At 38.8% G+C, this 17,649-nt stretch overlaps 5 protein-coding genes across 8 annotated transcripts; 4 read left to right on the top strand and 1 right to left on the bottom strand.

Moving 5' to 3' along the window:
* Positions 1–5: 5 nt before the first annotated feature.
* On the top strand, positions 6–2,223 carry LOC104754274 (cyclic pyranopterin monophosphate synthase). The gene is made up of 3 exons (XM_010476418.2): positions 6–232; positions 479–1,181; positions 1,970–2,223. The coding sequence occupies exons 1-2, from the start codon at positions 98–100 to the stop codon at positions 1,145–1,147; spliced, it is 804 nt and encodes a 267-aa protein (XP_010474720.1). The 5' UTR covers positions 6–97; the 3' UTR covers positions 1,148–1,181; positions 1,970–2,223.
* A 654-nt stretch (positions 2,224–2,877) lies between these two features.
* LOC104754275 (aspartyl protease family protein 2) lies at positions 2,878–4,886 on the top strand. Its single transcript, XM_010476419.3, has one exon. The coding sequence runs from the start codon at positions 3,153–3,155 to the stop codon at positions 4,605–4,607; it is 1,455 nt and encodes a 484-aa protein (XP_010474721.1). The 5' UTR covers positions 2,878–3,152; the 3' UTR covers positions 4,608–4,886.
* Positions 4,887–5,394: 508 nt separating this feature from the next.
* Positions 5,395–6,057, top strand: LOC104754276 (uncharacterized). The gene has a single exon (XM_010476420.3). The coding sequence runs from the start codon at positions 5,528–5,530 to the stop codon at positions 5,939–5,941; it is 414 nt and encodes a 137-aa protein (XP_010474722.1). The 5' UTR covers positions 5,395–5,527; the 3' UTR covers positions 5,942–6,057.
* A 222-nt stretch (positions 6,058–6,279) lies between these two features.
* Positions 6,280–7,261, top strand: LOC104754277 (pathogenesis-related protein 1A-like). The gene has a single exon (XM_010476421.2). It carries the CDS (start codon positions 6,374–6,376, stop codon positions 7,097–7,099), a length of 726 nt encoding a protein of 241 aa, XP_010474723.1. The 5' UTR covers positions 6,280–6,373; the 3' UTR covers positions 7,100–7,261.
* On the bottom strand, positions 7,207–16,742 carry LOC104754278 (protein REDUCED CHLOROPLAST COVERAGE 1). 4 transcript variants are annotated; one of them, XM_087495071.1, is made up of 25 exons: positions 16,493–16,742; positions 16,152–16,269; positions 15,933–15,994; positions 15,102–15,194; positions 14,677–14,749; positions 14,264–14,548; positions 14,098–14,165; positions 13,869–14,000; positions 13,744–13,785; positions 13,144–13,662; positions 12,903–13,057; positions 12,254–12,776; positions 12,115–12,177; positions 11,925–12,026; positions 11,505–11,831; positions 11,305–11,397; positions 11,091–11,192; positions 10,864–10,968; positions 10,654–10,787; positions 10,377–10,560; positions 10,149–10,280; positions 9,944–10,056; positions 9,737–9,827; positions 7,659–9,662; positions 7,207–7,581 (listed from the first exon to the last, which is right to left on the bottom strand). In XM_087495071.1, the coding sequence occupies exons 2-24, from the start codon at positions 16,210–16,212 to the stop codon at positions 7,743–7,745; spliced, it is 5,379 nt and encodes a 1,792-aa protein (XP_087351197.1). In that variant the 5' UTR covers positions 16,213–16,269; positions 16,493–16,742; the 3' UTR covers positions 7,207–7,581; positions 7,659–7,742. The 4 variants fall into 4 exon arrangements, with proteins under 4 accessions (XP_087351197.1, XP_087351196.1, XP_087351200.1 ...); XM_087495070.1 differs by having other exon boundaries at positions 7,207–7,565; XM_087495074.1 differs by having other exon boundaries at positions 14,098–14,175; positions 16,493–16,717.
* Between the last annotated feature and the right edge of the window lie 907 nt (positions 16,743–17,649).

Here is a 17,649-nt window from a genome sequence, read left to right as displayed (position 1 = left end):
ACCAGTTTTAATTTTCCCGGTTTAGCAGAACCCTACTTTTAACTGTACCTTGCTTCTTCAGTTCATCAATCTCTTTGACTTAAGGCAAAAAAAAAACATGTTTTCGACACTCCGTCGCGCCGTGTTACTCCGTCGATTACCGACCGTGATTTCTCCCGTGAAAAGGGCATTCAGCAGTAAAATTTACGATGAAATCGATCCGCAAATCATGAATATAGATGAGCTGAATCAGGTTTTTCTCACTCTCTGTTGTCTGTTATTTTAGCCTCTGTGTGCATATGTAACTAGCTACACTAATCAAGAATATGAATCGTGTTGAGGAACTAAGCAAATTGAGTTTTGATTAATGGTTTAGAGTTTGTGTTTCGGATGATAGAACTGTGAGAGAAATTGATGCTAAGTGTCAACTCAGTGTGATCTTGATTTTTCGATTCTACCAAACAAATACTTAAAAAGCTCAATCATTTTGGTGTTTCAGGAAATGAAGTCAATCTTTGGAGAAGAACCATCTCCAGATGGATTCTCTGGTCCTGCCACAATGGATTTCTCTGAGTTGAAATCGAAAGCTGAATCTTTGAAGTCGACAAACCCTGAAATTTCTGATCTTTTATCCCATATTGAGTATCAGAAATCGAGCAAAGAACAACCTGCAAAAGTGGCTAGTGATTTTTCTAAGCTAACCCATGTTGGGATCTCAGGGGAAGCTCAAATGGTGGATGTATCTTCCAAGGACAATACTAAGAGAACTGCATTAGCTTGCTGCAAAGTTGTTCTTGGGAAGAGAGTTTTCGATTTGGTCTTAGCGAATCAAATGGGGAAAGGAGATGTTCTTGGAGTGGCGAAGATCGCTGGCATTAGCGGAGCAAAACAAACTAGCAGCTTGATACCATTGTGTCATAACATTGCTCTTACGCATGTTCGTGTGGATCTAAGACTAAACCCTGAGGATTTTAGTGTTGACATTGAAGGAGAAGCTTCTTGCACTGGAAAGACTGGAGTTGAGATGGAAGCTATGACTGCTGTCTCAGTTGCTGGTTTAACAGTTTACGATATGTGTAAGGCTGCGTCGAAAGATATCAGTATTACAGATGTGAGACTCGAGCGTAAAACTGGTGGAAAGAGCGGGTATTGGTCTAGAGGGGAGTGAACACAATGGACATTTGTCTCCGTAGCTATTAGAGGTCAGCTTTCTTTATCTTGGAAGTATTTGTTGTTCTCCAATTAATTTGGTTACTTGGGGTGATAAATCATATATAGAAAGATGGAAAAGTTTGAATCTTGAATAGTTAATTGGGCATAATTAACATAGGCACTGTGAAAGAAACAATAGTTAGGTTTTTCTACTTGCTCAAAGTATTGTTGCGAGTGCTGTTTAAAGTTGAGTTGTATCAATGTGTTTTGTGATCCGATTTGATTTGGTTGCTTGGGTGATAAATCATTTGTAGAAAGATGGAAACTTTTGAATCTCGATTAGTCAATTAAGGGTAATTCACACTGACTGTGAAAGACACTATAGTTTAAGTTTGTCTTTCCTGAAAAAATGGTGGAATATTACCTACTGTTGCTGATTGTAAAGAACGCATTGAAACAACCAAGTTTGTTCTAAATCTACAGGGTTTTTTAATATTTTTCTTTTCACAGTTGTTCTTGTAATGGGTACTAGTATAAACACACATAGCATCTCTCATGAAACTTGTTGTAGTTAAGATCATGACAACACAAATAAGAGGATCAGATAACATAATGTAAAGGTTATCATGTCGCATATTGAATCTTTTTGTATGCACATGGTTCATGTTATGAGCCTTGCAATGATGAGTGAGCACTTAAAATAAAGCAGAGAAAGCTAGAAAGTGTGCTGTCTCTGCTGGCTAAAGTCTCTTTTTTTTCCCCTCTTTCTCTCTTTCTTGTAGTGGCTTTAGCTTTCTTGTCACCTTTAATCAAATATGTTTCTCTTCTCCATTTCCAGATCTCTCCTCTGAGTTCTTCTTACCAATGCTAATCTTCATTTAGACTCGAACGACGTGTTAACACTATGGCTTGTCCGGGCAAGTAAAGCCGGCTGCGAAAAGTTTGGTACTTTGGTAATAGAGCAATTTGATGTGTAATATGAGAAATTTCACCTAAACCCTATGTGAAACAATTTATGAAGACTTTTTAAGTCAATGCTTGCAACTGTGAAGACTTAAAAAGTCATCATTATTCGCTGTACAGTTTTATTCATATTTGTGTCCACATTCTTTAGATAGTTGCGATAGATTGGTGGTTCACAGCATTTAATTGGTGGTCACACAAACCAATATCACAAGATTTAGTACTCTTCCCCCTTTTTATAATTTTCTTTTGTATTCATTTTAAAGAAGAGGATTATATTCGTGGTTATGATGTAGTATGATGTAAACATATCGAAGCATTGAATATGAAAATTCCAAATCTTGGATGTCATTATTTGGAATTCTTGTGGGCGAATAAATGAAAAGAGGGGTTGATGATATCGACAATCTAACAAGATGTGAGATCTAAAGGTCGTGACGTTATAGTACTAAGATAATAATGTCTTGGCAAATTACACCATCATGCAAAGTTTGTATACATGAATAAATTAGTTTTTACTATCATTGGACAGTCGTACTAGATTTATCTTTCGTGAGTACATTTGCATGTATTTGTTAACCCATGTGGAATGTTTCAGTTTGTGCAAAACTTAAAGAGCGAAAATGTGCCACCAATCGTGGGGAAATTATTGGCCATCATTAGTTAAAACTTATACACTTTTAATATCAAATGAGCTTTTCACTTTTTTTTACAAATAAGCTAAATTATTACTTAAATAAGCGTTGATTATTTTCATGACGACAAAAGAAAAGAAGCTACCACTAAAGATATTTTTCTTTAGTGTGTGTTTGTTTTGTTATCCACCGAATCTAAAATGTCGCTTTTACATTTTCACAATCTTATGATAAAAATATCTACTCATATTTTTTTATTATTCCAAATAAAAAGTAGAATTAAAACATTTAATTCCTCTTCTTTTTTACTTTTTGTGTTCTTCAAGAAGACTAGACCAGTGTGCAACTGTGCAATTATATAAACAGAGACGACCACTCTCACTTCCCATTTTCCCGAGAAAAGGCGAAAAAAGAAAAAAAAAAATGGTAGGAAGAAGAAAAGCATTACTCTGTACTCTCTGTTTCTTGTTCGTCTCTCTTCCTTCATTGTCTTCTTCTTCTTCTTCCCTTCCAGCATTTCAAACTCTACTCCCCAATTCTCATTCTCTTCCTTCTGCTTCTCCCGTCTCATTCCAACCCGACTCCGAGTCTTTGCTTGGATCCGAGTTTGAATCCGGATCCGACGACTCCGAGTCTTCTTCCATCACTCTAAACCTCGACCACATCGACGCTCTCTCCTCAAACAAAACACCACAAGAGCTCTTCAGCTCCCGCCTCCAACGTGACTCCAAGCGCGTGCAATCAATCGCCACACTCGCCGCTCGAGTCCCCAGAAGAAACGTGACTCACGCGCCGGGATTCAGCAGCTCAGTGGTCTCTGGTCTCTCTCAAGGAAGCGGCGAATACTTCACGCGCCTCGGTGTCGGAACTCCGGCGAGATATGTCTACATGGTGCTCGACACCGGAAGTGACATCGTCTGGCTCCAATGCGCTCCTTGCCGGAGATGCTACTCTCAGTCCGACCCGATATTCGACCCGAGAAAGTCCCGGACTTATTCAACCATCCCCTGTTCTTCGCCTCACTGCCGGCGTTTAGACTCCGCCGGATGCAACACCCGTCGTAAGACTTGCCTCTACCAAGTCTCTTACGGCGATGGTTCTTTCACCGTCGGCGATTTCTCCACCGAAACTTTGACTTTCCGACGAAATCGGGTCAAAGGCGTTGCTCTCGGATGCGGCCACGACAACGAAGGTCTCTTCGTCGGAGCCGCCGGTTTATTAGGACTCGGTAAAGGAAAATTATCGTTCCCCGGTCAGACCGGTCACCGGTTTAATCAGAAATTTTCGTACTGTCTAGTCGACAGATCCGCTTCTTCGAAACCATCCTCAGTCGTCTTCGGAAACGCCGCCGTTTCAAGAACCGCGAGGTTCACGCCGCTTTTGTCAAACCCAAAGCTCGACACTTTCTACTACGTCGAGCTTTTGGGAATCAGCGTCGGGGGGACACGTGTCCCCGGCGTAGCGGCTTCGCTTTTTAAACTTGATCAGATCGGTAACGGTGGGGTTATCATCGATTCGGGTACGTCTGTGACCCGGTTGATTCGACCCGCTTATATCGCGATGAGAGACGCGTTCCGGGTCGGAGCTAGGACCTTGAAAAGAGCTCCGGATTTCTCGCTCTTCGACACGTGTTTCGATCTGTCCAATATGAACGAGGTTAAAGTCCCGACGGTGGTTTTACATTTCCGTGGAGCTGACGTGTCACTTCCGGCGACGAATTATCTGATTCCGGTTGATACTAACGGCAAGTTCTGTTTTGCGTTTGCGGGTACGATGGGTGGACTATCCATCATTGGGAATATCCAGCAACAGGGTTTCCGGGTCGTATACGACTTAGCGACTTCCCGGGTCGGGTTTGCTCCACGAGGATGCGCTTAAGTAAATCATGACCCGACCGACCGGAGCCCGGTACGGATAATGTACTTTTGTATTCGCTATTTAATGCTTTACTAGTAGACTTGTGTTTTTTTTTTTTTTTTTGCTTCAAAATCGGACAAGTGAATCTTTAAGCGGTGGAGTTGAATACGTGTTTGATAGAAGCTTCACGTGTTGTCGGCTGTATTATTAGTATCGTCTTTATATAATTTTCATCTGGCATAAAAAAAAAAGCGTGTATGATTCTTTTGAATTATATATCTAAAAAAACTCTTCCATTTACTTTTTTTTAGTTACCCCAACAAATGACAAGTGTGGAAGTTCGTTTAGATCAAGATTTTTCTTTTTTTGTTAAACGTTTAGATCAAGATTATTATAACCAATTTCTCAAGTCAATGTTATATAGTACGAGATATCTGAGGATGGTGGAGTACCTCCAAAACAGAAATTAATATTTTTGTATTAAATGTTGGTAATTAAAGTACTATGAACGTAATCACGTATACGCACCATATTTGATTATACTATTATAGTATAGATTGTACATGAGAAAATGTGTTGTGCTTAATCAGACAAAAAGGAAGATTTAGCGCCAAGTTCGATATTTGTTGTACTGTGTTAATTACTATTTTTTCACTTGTTTATTTTCTACTACTTTATTGGTTGTTGTAATGCATGTTAAGCTCCTTCCTTTTGAGTTTAAACCCTCTAAACTCAACCAGTATGTTTTGCATAGTTGGCTAAAATAGATGTATTAGCAGAAACTGAAAACAACATCGACTTCGATTAATGAAAAGATGTTACAAAAGTATTAAAACTACATCATCTTAACGTAACCACTGTATTTTTCCTTTCCCTTATAAATAACTCCCCCAAATAGAATAGTTTCCAAATCGACACACAAAACCTCACGAAAAGACCATATGGGAAAGCCATCGAGAGTATCTCAAGCGATCTTCCTCCTAGTCATCCTTGTGTTGACCACCGGAGAGACGGTGGAGGCGAAACCATGGTGGAAGAAAATCGGAGATGCTGTCGGAAGAGTAGGAGAAGCGGTGGGGAATTACAAAGCAGTGGAGATGGGATTGTCTTTAAAAGGAGGAGAATGTGTGAGAGAGATTATGTCTGTGACTACGAATATATTCAGTGAATGGTGTATAGCTAAAAATGATCCAAGAGCTCCCATATATATGAAGATTGAGCATATACCATCTGATGTGACAATCAACTCCCTTTTGAAGAAGCCTGTTGATTATATCCAGTCACATTATCCCAATTTCTTGGCAGCTTGGAACTTTAACAAGAAAGCTAAGAGGAAGCCGAGACGTGCACTTTAATTCATTTCTTGTTTGTGTTTTGTCTATTTTTGAGATGTGCAGATTCGGTATTTCCCGATTGATAACAATTAAACCACACATATGTTATAAAAGCATAACTATCCTGTTGTTCAAAACGTATATGATTATGATTTACTTGTTTCAAAAATATAGATAGATTTGTGTGATCTCTAAGTACCGTACGTAGCCATTAACTTTAAGTATTGCCTAAATGTGGTGTTACTAAAATTTTCTTTAAAAATTAGAACGTCATTTCCGATATTCAATATTAACCGTGCGTTGACTTTCCATTGACTCTTACTCAAAAGGATATTTTTACATACAATGTTCATAAATAGAAACGATTACCTATTATTAATTCGTTTCCTCCCACAATGTTGTATTCTAGAGATTAATTTCCTTTTTTCACCTACAATATTTTTGTGTGTGTAAATGGAGCTCCGTAAACGGAAATTACGAGCTCCGTTACACAACATATTCGCCGTAACGTTATTCCTCCTTCAGCTATGGGCTGCCACGGCCAACATTAATTACAGCGAGTCTTCCACGCAATCTTCTGCTACCTCTCCGTCAGCGACGGGAACTCCGGTTCTGTCGTCATCACGGTTGTTCACCGGGGGACCATTGACGTTCAGGTCTAGGTGGATGAGAAGAAGACGACATCGTAACAAAGTCAACAGAGCTAGCAGAGAGTTTCTATTAGCACATAACCTCGTACGAGCGAGCGTGATGGAACCGCCGCTCGAATGGGACGGGAGATTAGCAGCTTACGCGCGCTCGTGGGCGAACCAACGCGTGGGAGATTGTAGGCTTGTTCACTCTAACGGTCCCTATGGAGAAAACATATTCTGGGCCGCGCAGAATACCTGGAGCCCCGCAGAAGTCGTTAAAGTGTGGGCCGATGAGGATCAATTCTATAACGTGAACGCTAACTCGTGTGAGCCGCATCACATGTGTGGGCATTACACGCAGATCGTGTGGAAAGATAGTACCAAGGTTGGGTGCGCAACTGTGGATTGCTCAAACGGCGGCGTTTACGCCATTTGTGTGTATAACCCACCGGGAAATTACGAAGGTGAAAATCCATTCGGAAGCTATAAAACTCCGATTGGTCTTCTCAGGGAGGATCCACCGGCGGTGATCGGAGGGATGGCTTGAGAGCGGAGGACATGGCGGTTGCACATTTCCATGTTTTAGTTATATTTAATTCTATTCTTTTTCCACAACATTTTTGTTGGAATAAACTTACTCTACACCTTGTTGGGTTTATTCTGTGGAACGATCATCTAATAATATTAAACAAAGTTCATAGTTTCGACATTTCAGAATTCAGATGGTAAGTAAACCGTTACGAAACTGATGTAATAATCAATGACAAATACGTAAAGTAAAACAAGTGAAACTAACGTAACGTTCAAACATGGAGAACCAAAAAAATTATGTCCAAAATTTCCTACGTTTTTAACTTTTATTGGCTGAATTAAAAATGAAAAACCCCAGAAAAAATGAGACATCACCTCACTTTCTTGGTAAACAAAAGAATAGCTTGGCCTTTTTCTCTCTGCACAACCTTTCCGCGGTTAAAATCCATTTCCAGGCTATCACAAGCCTCAGCTTCCCATGCCTGATAACAAAATTACCTGCGAATTTTAGACATCAACAAGCTACAACACATGATGATTTTAAAGATTCGGTTTAAGAGTTAAGAGAAGCTAACCTTTATACTGTCCCAAAGATACAGCAAAGATCAGAGAGATCTGTGAGTTTTGCATTTCATCGAATTGGCTCTCTGGAGAGAGTTTCAGGCTACAGACCTTGGAGCCTCGCTGTCTCTGATAACTCTGCTATAACCAAGCTTGAACGGTTGAGAATCATAAGGCTTAAGCAAACTTATTGGCATTCTCAGTGTCTGTTTCCTGCTTCTCCTCCCTCTTAACAAAATGCTAAAAGTTTTCTCACCATCCTCGGATTTTCGGTTTCCATTCTCCATTTCACTGCGTGCCACCGCATTGCTCACATGGTTAACAGGATCCATAACTTCGTCCGCAATAGCCACATCTCGCTTGCCTTCTTCTTCTTCTTCCTTTTTTGTGCCTTCTTCTACTCCTGAAGTGTCAATATCAGTTGGCAGAATCACAGTTGGCTCTAACACAGTTGCAGCTATTGGCTCGGTGATCATGTGCGGAGGGGGAAACTCAACTGGATGGCATCCAGGCCAAACTGTTCTTGGTACAAAATCCGAAACATTGAGCTGCCACGGGAACTGATTGGGATGAAAAGGGCCACTTGTTACAGGGTAAGTACTTGTGGGGACTGACTGAGTGTATGGAGGAGGGTAAACAAAAGACATTGGCTGCATCAAGTTTGGAGTTGACGGAGGTGAAGGGTACGGAGGAGGAGGTCCGTGATGGAGAGTCATGTTCACTGGCCATGACGGTCCAATGTTCATTCCTATTGGAGTAGGACGTATTATACTTGGAGGTGATGATGGGTTGAATGGAGCAGCTGAAGCAGATAGCTTCTTGTTAGGTAACAATATTCGGGAGGGATCGCTTGAGTCTGTAGCAGATATTAACAGTTTTTCCTTCAGATCTTCGGTATCAGCAGCTAACTGATCTGCCATTTCTTGCTCTGCCGTTGAACGAATTATATCTGTAACACCATCGTTTATCAATTCACCTTCAACTTGTTCTTCCACATGAATGCCACCACCAGATTCTTCATTTTCATTCAAAATGTTTCCTTCAACTATCACTTCAGATGGTTGTAACTCTACTTTGATCTCTTCTTCGCCTTGAGTTTTGGTAGATTCCATGTTTGCAGAAATTTCAGTTTTAACCTCTTCCTGTAAACCTGTAATCATCTGCTCATCCCTTGTACCGTGTTCAATCTTTCTCTCCATCTCATCACCCTCTTGCTTATCTGAAGCTTCATTTTGTGGAGCCCAGACTTGATACTTGGCAATCGAACCAGGTGGTGCCAATGCTACTTCCTTGTATGATGGAGATTTTCCAAGACTTACAACAGAGTTTTTCGTGTGGTAGGCTTCACTTTGCACAGTACTAGACTGAGTAGCTGGCACAACAGAAGAAGCATCTGTCTTTAACCCATCTTCTTCTGAAGTTTCACCAGCAGTCTTAGTATTACCAGAAGACGGCTGCATCGATTTAACCCGATACGCCAAGGTTTTGACTATCTTCCTCCCAAATTTGGTGCCTTGAGCTGTTAAACCAGGAGATTGGTGATCCCCATAGCTTGCATATGACGCTGTTCGCTTCTTGAGAATGTAGTATTTTCCGTTCTGCTGAGTAGCATTCTGGAAAAGAGGATTATCAATATCAGCTTCAACATTCTTCTTCTGATATGTATATACTTTCCCAATGGATGCCCGTCGCTGCTTCATCCTGCGTCCATATGATCCAGCAGATCTCGGTCTTTGCACTGGTTGCCATCCATCTTCACTACCATCAGGGTGCTGTGGCTCGGCTGAAACTTCACTAGATGTAATTGGATTACTGTAATCCATAGTAGCCTCCTCAATGGCTGGAGGAGAAGGTGGTTCTTCAACTGGTGCAAGACTTGCCTCGTGATTTTCTTCGCTTGATTTACCTTCTTCTGATTCCGTTTCTTCTGTCTCCTCCTCAGACATCACCTTTTGTTTTTCTCTCGGAACTTCTGCTAAATGTTCAGAAACATTGCTCTGCTTGGATTTTTCCTTTAGCTACAAAAAACACAAGTCCAACCATTTAAGTATTTTTAACCATTAAAAGTCAAAGAAATAAAAATCATGCATACCTTCATAATATAGTTCTTCCTCTTTGCTGCCACACTCTCTTTCCCTTTGGCGTTATGGCTTGGGTTGATATAGTCGAGTAGATCGGATACACTACAAAATATTATCAACCTAAAGATCAGGCCACGGAGTACACTTGATTGACACATTCCAACAATATAAAAACTTATAAACAACAACTAAGGAGATATAAAAGGAACTTGTTTGACCTTAGGTGCCCTTTGCTGGCTATAGATGCGTCTGGCTTAGGAGTTCCATTTCGTGCAGCTTCTTGTTGTTCAAAAGCCTTGGATTCAAAGTATTCTAGCCAAGCAGCCGCATCCTGAAGTATATACTCAATTGTCATATATAAAGAAAGCATACAAATGTCAGAAAGATGACTGATCTGGCTGAGGATATCATGCTAATACATACCTGAGTACGTAAATCATCTGGCCCAAGCTTTGCTCGGAGGATTCTTAAGGTCGTTTGCTCATGCTGAACACTTAAATGGTATGCCTCCATCAACGAGAGTGCAATTGCTATGGCATGGTAACTTGCAGCAGTCTATAATTTTACATAATTAGCACATATTAGCAAAATCAAATCAAATTTCTTACAAACTGATGTTCCAAAAACACAGAGAGCATCGGGAAAAAGAACCTGGATGTGATCAGGACCAAGCAACCTTTGATTACACTTGAGAGCTTTGTGAAGGTACCTCAAGGCAACATGTACATTTCCTAGACCTTCCTCCATCATGGCTACATTGATGTATGTAGCAGCAGTGTTTGGATGAGATGGACCGCATGTGAGATGTAAGAGATACAACGCGCGCTTCACATACCTAACAAAAACAAAAATACCAAGTTTAAGAGACATAAAACATTTAAACCATAAAACCTCGCAGTTCTGTTAAAATCAAGATTGCAAAGCTTACTTAAGAGCTAGCTCTGTATGCTGAAGCCTATAATAGAAGACAGCAAGATCACCATAACTCTTCATCGTATCTGGATGATCAAGTCCAAGTTCCCTCTCATTGATATCTAAAGCCTTTTGCTGATATATTGTAGCCTGTTTTGACAAAACCATTTAGTTTCGCAATTGTCACAAAAAGAAAAATATCACAACCAACCATATATATACAGACCTGGTTAAAGTCACCAGTGTGATATAGAACTACAGCAAGTAAACTGTAAGCTCCGGCTGTCATTCTGTGATAGGGACCGCAGACTGCCACAAGTTTAGCAAGAGCCTAAAGGAGAAAAAAAACAAAAGAGACAAAACAACAAAACCAAATCATGACGATGTTTAGAAAAATAAAAAGTATTATGAATAAAGAGCTGAGGAGTAGAAAAATCTTTTTCGGACATGTACCTTTGTTCCATAGGTAACCGCATCTTCAAGCTTTCCTTTGTCTAAAGCTGTTTTAGATGACTCCAGAAGTTGCCTTCCATCAGCAGATGAACATGCTGCTTGCTGCAAAGATTTAGAATAGAGAGTCTGATCAATAACAATGGCTGCCTAACATACTATAACGAATCCAGATTCTGATAGAACATTTTCCAAAATCTTTTATGTTGTCCATTACCTTATGCACTGGGACCAGACTGACCACATCTGTTTTCCGAAACGGTGCTGGAGAATCCATGTCAAAGTCCCTTGGAATCAACTCAATACCAACCTGAAAAATAAAATTCAAGCCACAATTCCATTAATCTTAATAATCTAGTAAATAGCAACAAGTTTATGACTCAATCAAATTTTCTGGTTAGAGCATCCATAAATTACCTTATGGCATAATCCACGGAGAATGGCAAACTTCCGTAGATCCTTGTAACTGAAGGCATTAAGATCATAATCATATCGCTTCTTCAAGAATTTCTCCAACCACCGGAAGATCAGAGGATGTACATTCCAAGTGTTCTGTGGTGGTGCTGCAGTATTTTCAGGAATCCCAAGCATCATGTTCAAAGCAGCAGCTACTTTTATAGCTATATTGTCAGTGTCAGTAGCAATGGCAGAAATCACCGCCTGGAGGATATGTTTAAGGGCTCTTACAATCATCTCATGAACACACAGTGATTGTACATGTGACAACTTATCTGAAAGCTTTACCTGTAAACATAAAAAAGATATTGATAATTAAAAAACAACAACAACAAACTTGAATAGATTCTAAGAACTATGAGGTTAAAAAAGCAAACTTACAACATATCCTAAGGAACGCATCCGAAGACCTCTTGTGTGCATAAAATCAGTTAGAGTCCGACCATCGACTGGGGAGAGCTCCAACGAACCAAAATCTGCAACCTATATTCAGTGATAAAAAAGTTTATTATTTGTTAATATCTTAATATAACCAATAGAAAACACAACAACAAAATTTATACGCAGTTACCAGTTTCGGAATAGCAACTTCAGTATAATAGTTCTGTGCCAAGTCGACAAGTTCTTGCAAAGACTGAAACAAAAATTCTTTGTTAGCACACAATAAGTAAATAAACATAGAGCAAAAGCTGGAGTTGTAGTGTAAAAACCTTGTGATGAAGTCCAGTATCTGACTCTTTTAGGCGAGTGAAGGCTGCATCAGACAGCAAATTCTTCAAGACGAGTACATTTTCTTGGGCATTCTTCTCGGCATCGGATTGCAAAGATGCAGTTGTTGCAGAATTATCAGTCTCTGAAGAAACCGCATCAACCTGAGACGATACTGCAGTCTGCGTCGTCTTAGGGCTACTTACATCTGTTTTCTTTTTGCTGCTATTGAGGGACTTAAGCGGTTTCCCAAGTCCTTCAACCTTCAATTCATTCTTGGATTTTTCACTGTTTTGTTTTTTGTCCTTTTCCGTATTCTTTTGGTCTTGTAAATGCTGTATCCAACAAGCACCAAGCTCCCATCTCATGATACTCTCCCTGTCTATATCCTCTTCTTCAAGCTTTACAATACTTTCTTCCACCATTTTACTTACAAATTCCCGTGAAGATGTAAGCTCATCATCTTGTTGATGAGGTGTTTTTTTGTTCTGCTCAGAAGAGGATTTATGGAGAAGGAATCTCAAACTGTAAAGCAACATAAAAATAGTACACCGTAAGTGAGACTATAAACTAAAGAGACAAAGGGTGAATTTTTTCATGATACCATAAATTTGAGTGACAAAGGATGAATGTTTTTCATTTAAGTATCACCTGTTAATGTTTAGTGCATTAGCACCACCTTCAGGCTGTTCAAGGAGGTCAACAATTTGAGAAGGTGGGCTTAACTCCTCACTCTCCTTCTCTATTTTCACAACAGCAATGTAACCACAATACTTAAGACTTATAGTCCCTAAAGTAGCAACGTCCTGCACCCAAAAATAATTGTAAGACCACAGTTAAACAACACAGACGAGAGGAAACAAAAGAGTGGAGAGTTGTAGAAAACACTGACATGGGCAGCAGTATTTTCATCAGCAGTAAGTCCCTTGAGAAGGTTCCGTTCCATCAGCTTCTTTTTATCCAGACCAGTGGCTTGGATTCCATCAATTTTTGTATCCACTTTACTACTTGCGTTAGAAGTATCCCTTGTAACCGTAACACTCAAGTCTCCAGTTGTCTCGGAATATAGAACTTCAGAGTCTTCTTGATCCAGCAGTGGCTCAGTCATTACTTTCTGAACAGCCTTGATGGCTCTGAAAGTCGCGACATCGACAAAGAGGTTGTGAAGAAGAAACACTTTTCTGTCTCTGACTTGTCTCTCCTCTGCTGTCTTGCAAGGCATAGATGCAATAAAGGCAAACTCGTTGGACCATGGAACCAAATCGTAGCTGCCATCTCTCCCTTGACCACCACCATTCCCTCCCCATCTCTCATCCTCGACAGGGAGAGGCGGAAACGCTGCTGGTGACTGCGCCGCAGTAGGAGGGATGAGCCATGTGTTAGCTCTAAACCCATATGGAAGATTTCCAAACTGCAAACAGATGAAACGCTCAATAAATAAACCCAATTCAACATCCAGTAGATCCATATTCAAGTAGAGAAAGAAATATACCTTGTTGCGCTCTGAAAACGCTTTCAGAAGATCACTGTAAGCCTAAACATGATAAAAAAGATAAGATCATCAATCAAACTCAACAGCAAAATATGAATATAATGGGTAGCCGAAACAAAACTTACATTATCAAAGGCTCTACTAATTTGTCTAAGCAAGTCAACAAGACTATGACATATAATTCTCTGTTTCCCAATACTGTAAAATCCTTTCCTGCAACCTTCAATATGAACGAGCTTCCCATTACAAAGCTTCACCTGAGAGAAGAAAAAAACAAAACGCAAACGATATCAAACCAAAGAGCAGATTGCCACATTCAATTAAGATCAATAGATATAGAAATTTTAAGCTTACATCGATGGAGAGAAGATGATCTTCCGCCGATAAATCTTCGGTGTCCCGCTTAGTCACAAGGCGTATATCTATAAAACCCTAATTACTGTAAGTTGGGACAAAATCAATCAAAGCAGAGGGGAATCGAATCTAGGGCTTTTAAAGGGAGAGAAAGATACAATCATACATTGAAGAGGAGGAGTGAGGTGAGCGAGAGAGAAAAACTCGTAGAAGCTTCCAAGCTTAGGGAAAGAGTGGCTGGTCTCTCCGGCGTCATCAATCACCGCATCCTTGGACGCAGGAGACGGCGGAGGCGAAGTTTCCGAATGTTTGGAATTCTTTCCACCTCCCTTGACCTGAGCGCTTTTCACGGATTCGGATTTCTCCGGCGAAGGACCAAAGCAAGTTGTGCAGGCGACGATGTCAAGCAGTCGTCTGATGTGAGCCACTGCTGTTCCTTCATTATAATCCTCTGCCAGATGGAAAAAAGGAAATCACAACGGTCATCACCGAAACGGCATCGTTTTAGGTTTTATAATTAATTCCGTTACGGCACGTTAACGGCGTTTAATTGAAGCGTGAAAGAGAGAGCTTTTTTACCTTCCGTTAACGTGAGAAGACACGGTTTAAGCGCGGAAACATCCACTGTGTCTTTTAACTGCGATCCTCTGACCTGTAACGATAAACATGAATTTGATTTAACTATTTTACCACTGTCATTTTTTTATTTTTTTATGACCTACTTAATCGGGTAACATATCTCTATGGATAGAAAAGGAAATAATAAAAGTCAGACTAGCAAATTCTTAGGCACAATGACACACTAGTTAGTAGTCATTTTCCTTTACTTTTTTTGCCTCACTTGGGATTCTAATCAAACGTTCCCCAATAAATATGAATATCTTTGGACCATCAAACGTTAACTTGTAACGAACAATAATAATTAATAACAACCAAAACTATGGAAATAGGAAAATTCTATTTAAAAAAAAAAAAAACGATTATGAGAAACGAGAATTATTTACCTCATGGGAGAGTGAATAATTGGTGATGTGGCAAGTGTCGAAGTTAACCGATAAAAGCCGCCGAACATCTATGATCCTGTCCGTTGATATGCCCTGTTTTCATACATACGTATTTTTAGTATTCTGTTAATTATATTCATCATGTGAAACCTTTGGCTACAATACAAGATATATTATTGCTTCATACAAGAAATATTTCGAGTAATTAACTAAATATGAATATAGTAGATAAACATGTTTTCTGACGACAAAAAAATAAAAATAAAAGTGGATACACATGTTTTCTATATAAACAAATTTCACTTTCTATGTAACGTCTACGTAATTTTATTGACCGAAATTATGAGAAATAGTTGAATTATTTTAACAACCGATCGAATTTGTGTGTTACACACTCTTTTGTATTTTTCTACACGTTCAAATAATGATAAATTTCATGAAGATAATTCTAAGTCAAATTGAAAATGATTTTTCGATATATATTTTTAAAGACAAAAATAAAAATAAGTATTAGTGTAAAACTATCAATTTTAATGGTACGTGTAATACCTTATCCCAAAAACGAAAAACAAAAAATTATGCACTAGATTAAGATAACGTTTCATTTCATGAATATGTTATTAGTTTGAATTATACAATACCGAAACTTATGTATAAAAATTAGTTAATTGCATAAGAATATTAAAAACTAAAAAAATATATAAAAGGGAATATAACAAATTTCGCAGAAAAAATCGCTACCAAAAAAAAACAGTTGTTAACACGCAAGAAATATGAAAATTTTACATAATTCGAAAATGATGCGAGAAAAGAAGAACAAAACACACAAACCTTGAGAATAGCCTCCGTTTCATCGGGAAGGTTTACAATGACATCCACGATAACCGGGAGAACTGCACATAAACCGTAAACCACATGATTCATATCATCAGAAATTTTTAATTATCAAAAGGAAGCTAATTAGTGATTAACAACTAATTTTTTTAATTTATTGAAATTCATTCATATTCATATATTAATAAATAAGAGATATTTCATCATTATTGGTACCTTTCTCTTCCTTCTTCTTCTTGTCTCCTTTAGTCTTTCCACGGTTGTTCTTGGGAGCCATTTCTCTCAAGCTTTTTTTTTTTATAACTTTTCTTTTATTGAAATAAACAAACAATAGCTGAAAAACAAATTGAATTTGGTTAACTACAATAATCTCATTGTTGGTCAATCAATAAACATACAAATGTAACAATTTATAGAGCTTAAAACCACTCAAACCTCCCCAAGAACCCATAGTCCATAGACTATATATAATATGCAAAAGAGTACAAAACCTTATCCAAAATAATGAGATTAAGATGAGCTTAAGGAAAACATATTGTAATATATCAGATAATTACCGAGTGAGGGGGGAGCCAAGTTGAATTAAGATACCACGAGGATAAAATATGAAATTGGAATATGGAGAAGTATAATAATAATAATGATGACAAAAGAGAGTTAACAAGAGAGTTTAGTGGTTCGAAGAAAAAGCTGAAACTGGAGAAAACGGTGTGAGAGAGAAGAGAGAAGAGAGCAGTGCGTGTGTGTGTGTGTGAGTGATAAGGAAGGAAGGGCGGAGATTCACTAGTCAGATGGCTAGAATGGCATTTTATGGAACGTCCATGGCATTTTCCCCGTAATTATCTTCTCATTCTATGGGCTTTTCGTCTTTTCTCTCTGGATTGAAAATTTCCTTCCTCCAGGAATGATTTCTTGCCTTTTTAGGGCCTTTAAGCCTTTAATGGGCCTAGGAGGGATTGTCTTATTTTCCATACCTTTTTTGGATTATTCTGTTTGTGCCCCCATTCTATTTATATAAATTACAACAAGTTCATGCTAACTAATACTATAGTCGGAGCCAGTATCGAAAAGCTTTGATTTTATCTGTATCTGTATGTATGTAGTAGAAATGTGATTTATTTTTAACCAAATTTCAAAACATTCGGTGGTAATTTACTGACATAAATGTCCAGTTAAAAGAGTCTTAGGAATGAGAAATCACATTCGTAGGTTAGGTGTATGGCTCACCAAAAATACGTATGTTTGATTTATGGAGCTTGTCGTTTAGATATTTATGTATGTTTGCATATAGATAAATACAGCTAAGTAATTCAAACACAATCACAAGTTGGTATATATGTAAAGTTGGATAATTAGTTTATCACAGTTATCAGTAAGGAAAAATAGAATTTCTTGATTTATGAAAGAAAAAGAAAAAAGAAAAAAGAAGATTTTTTTTTTTTTGAAAAATATTGTGTATGAAGAAAGCGCAGGCGAAGTTGTCGTCCAGTAATGTTGGCAAAGGCAGAGGTCACAAGTGGACGGAAGAAACAAAGAAGCGGGACCATTGTTCTACATAACATATATATGGGTCCAACGTAAAATGGGTGCTCCGACGCATCACAACCGCACTCTTTCTTAACCTGCCTCCTACAATTAGACGGTCCTAAATGGTCCACGTAATTAAAGCTGCATCCTCCCATTATAATCCACCACTAGTTACCAAAAACCAAAA

The sequence above is a fragment of the Camelina sativa genome, chromosome 17 (genome assembly GCF_030686135.1).
Source record: "Camelina sativa cultivar CO46 ecotype springtype chromosome 17, ASM3068613v1".
NCBI lineage: Eukaryota > Viridiplantae > Streptophyta > Magnoliopsida > Brassicales > Brassicaceae > Camelina > Camelina sativa.
This window is presented reverse-complemented; position numbering and strand designations above follow the sequence as displayed.

What these genes read in the sequence shown, in the direction of transcription:
- LOC104754276 (XM_010476420.3), top strand. Translation starts at nt 5,528, where the DNA reads ATGGGAAAGCCATCGAGAGTATCTCAAGCGATCTTCCTCCTAGTCATC.
- LOC104754277 (XM_010476421.2), top strand. Translation starts at nt 6,374, where the DNA reads ATGGAGCTCCGTAAACGGAAATTACGAGCTCCGTTACACAACATATTC.
- LOC104754275 (XM_010476419.3), top strand. Translation starts at nt 3,153, where the DNA reads ATGGTAGGAAGAAGAAAAGCATTACTCTGTACTCTCTGTTTCTTGTTC.
- LOC104754278 (XM_087495071.1), bottom strand. Translation starts at nt 16,212, where the DNA reads ATGGCTCCCAAGAACAACCGTGGAAAGACTAAAGGAGACAAGAAGAAG. An exon ending in CGGTTACCTATGGAACAAAG is followed by an intron (nt 10,969 to 11,090) that starts GTACATGTCCGA and finishes TTTCTCCTTTAG; the next exon opens with GCTCTTGCTAAACTTGTGGC. An exon ending in GCCAGCAAAGGGCACCTAAG is followed by an intron (nt 9,828 to 9,943) that starts GTCAAACAAGTT and finishes AATATTTTGTAG; the next exon opens with TGTATCCGATCTACTCGACT.
- LOC104754274 (XM_010476418.2), top strand. Translation starts at nt 98, where the DNA reads ATGTTTTCGACACTCCGTCGCGCCGTGTTACTCCGTCGATTACCGACC. An exon ending in ATATAGATGAGCTGAATCAG is followed by an intron (nt 233 to 478) that starts GTTTTTCTCACT and finishes TTGGTGTTTCAG; the next exon opens with GAAATGAAGTCAATCTTTGG.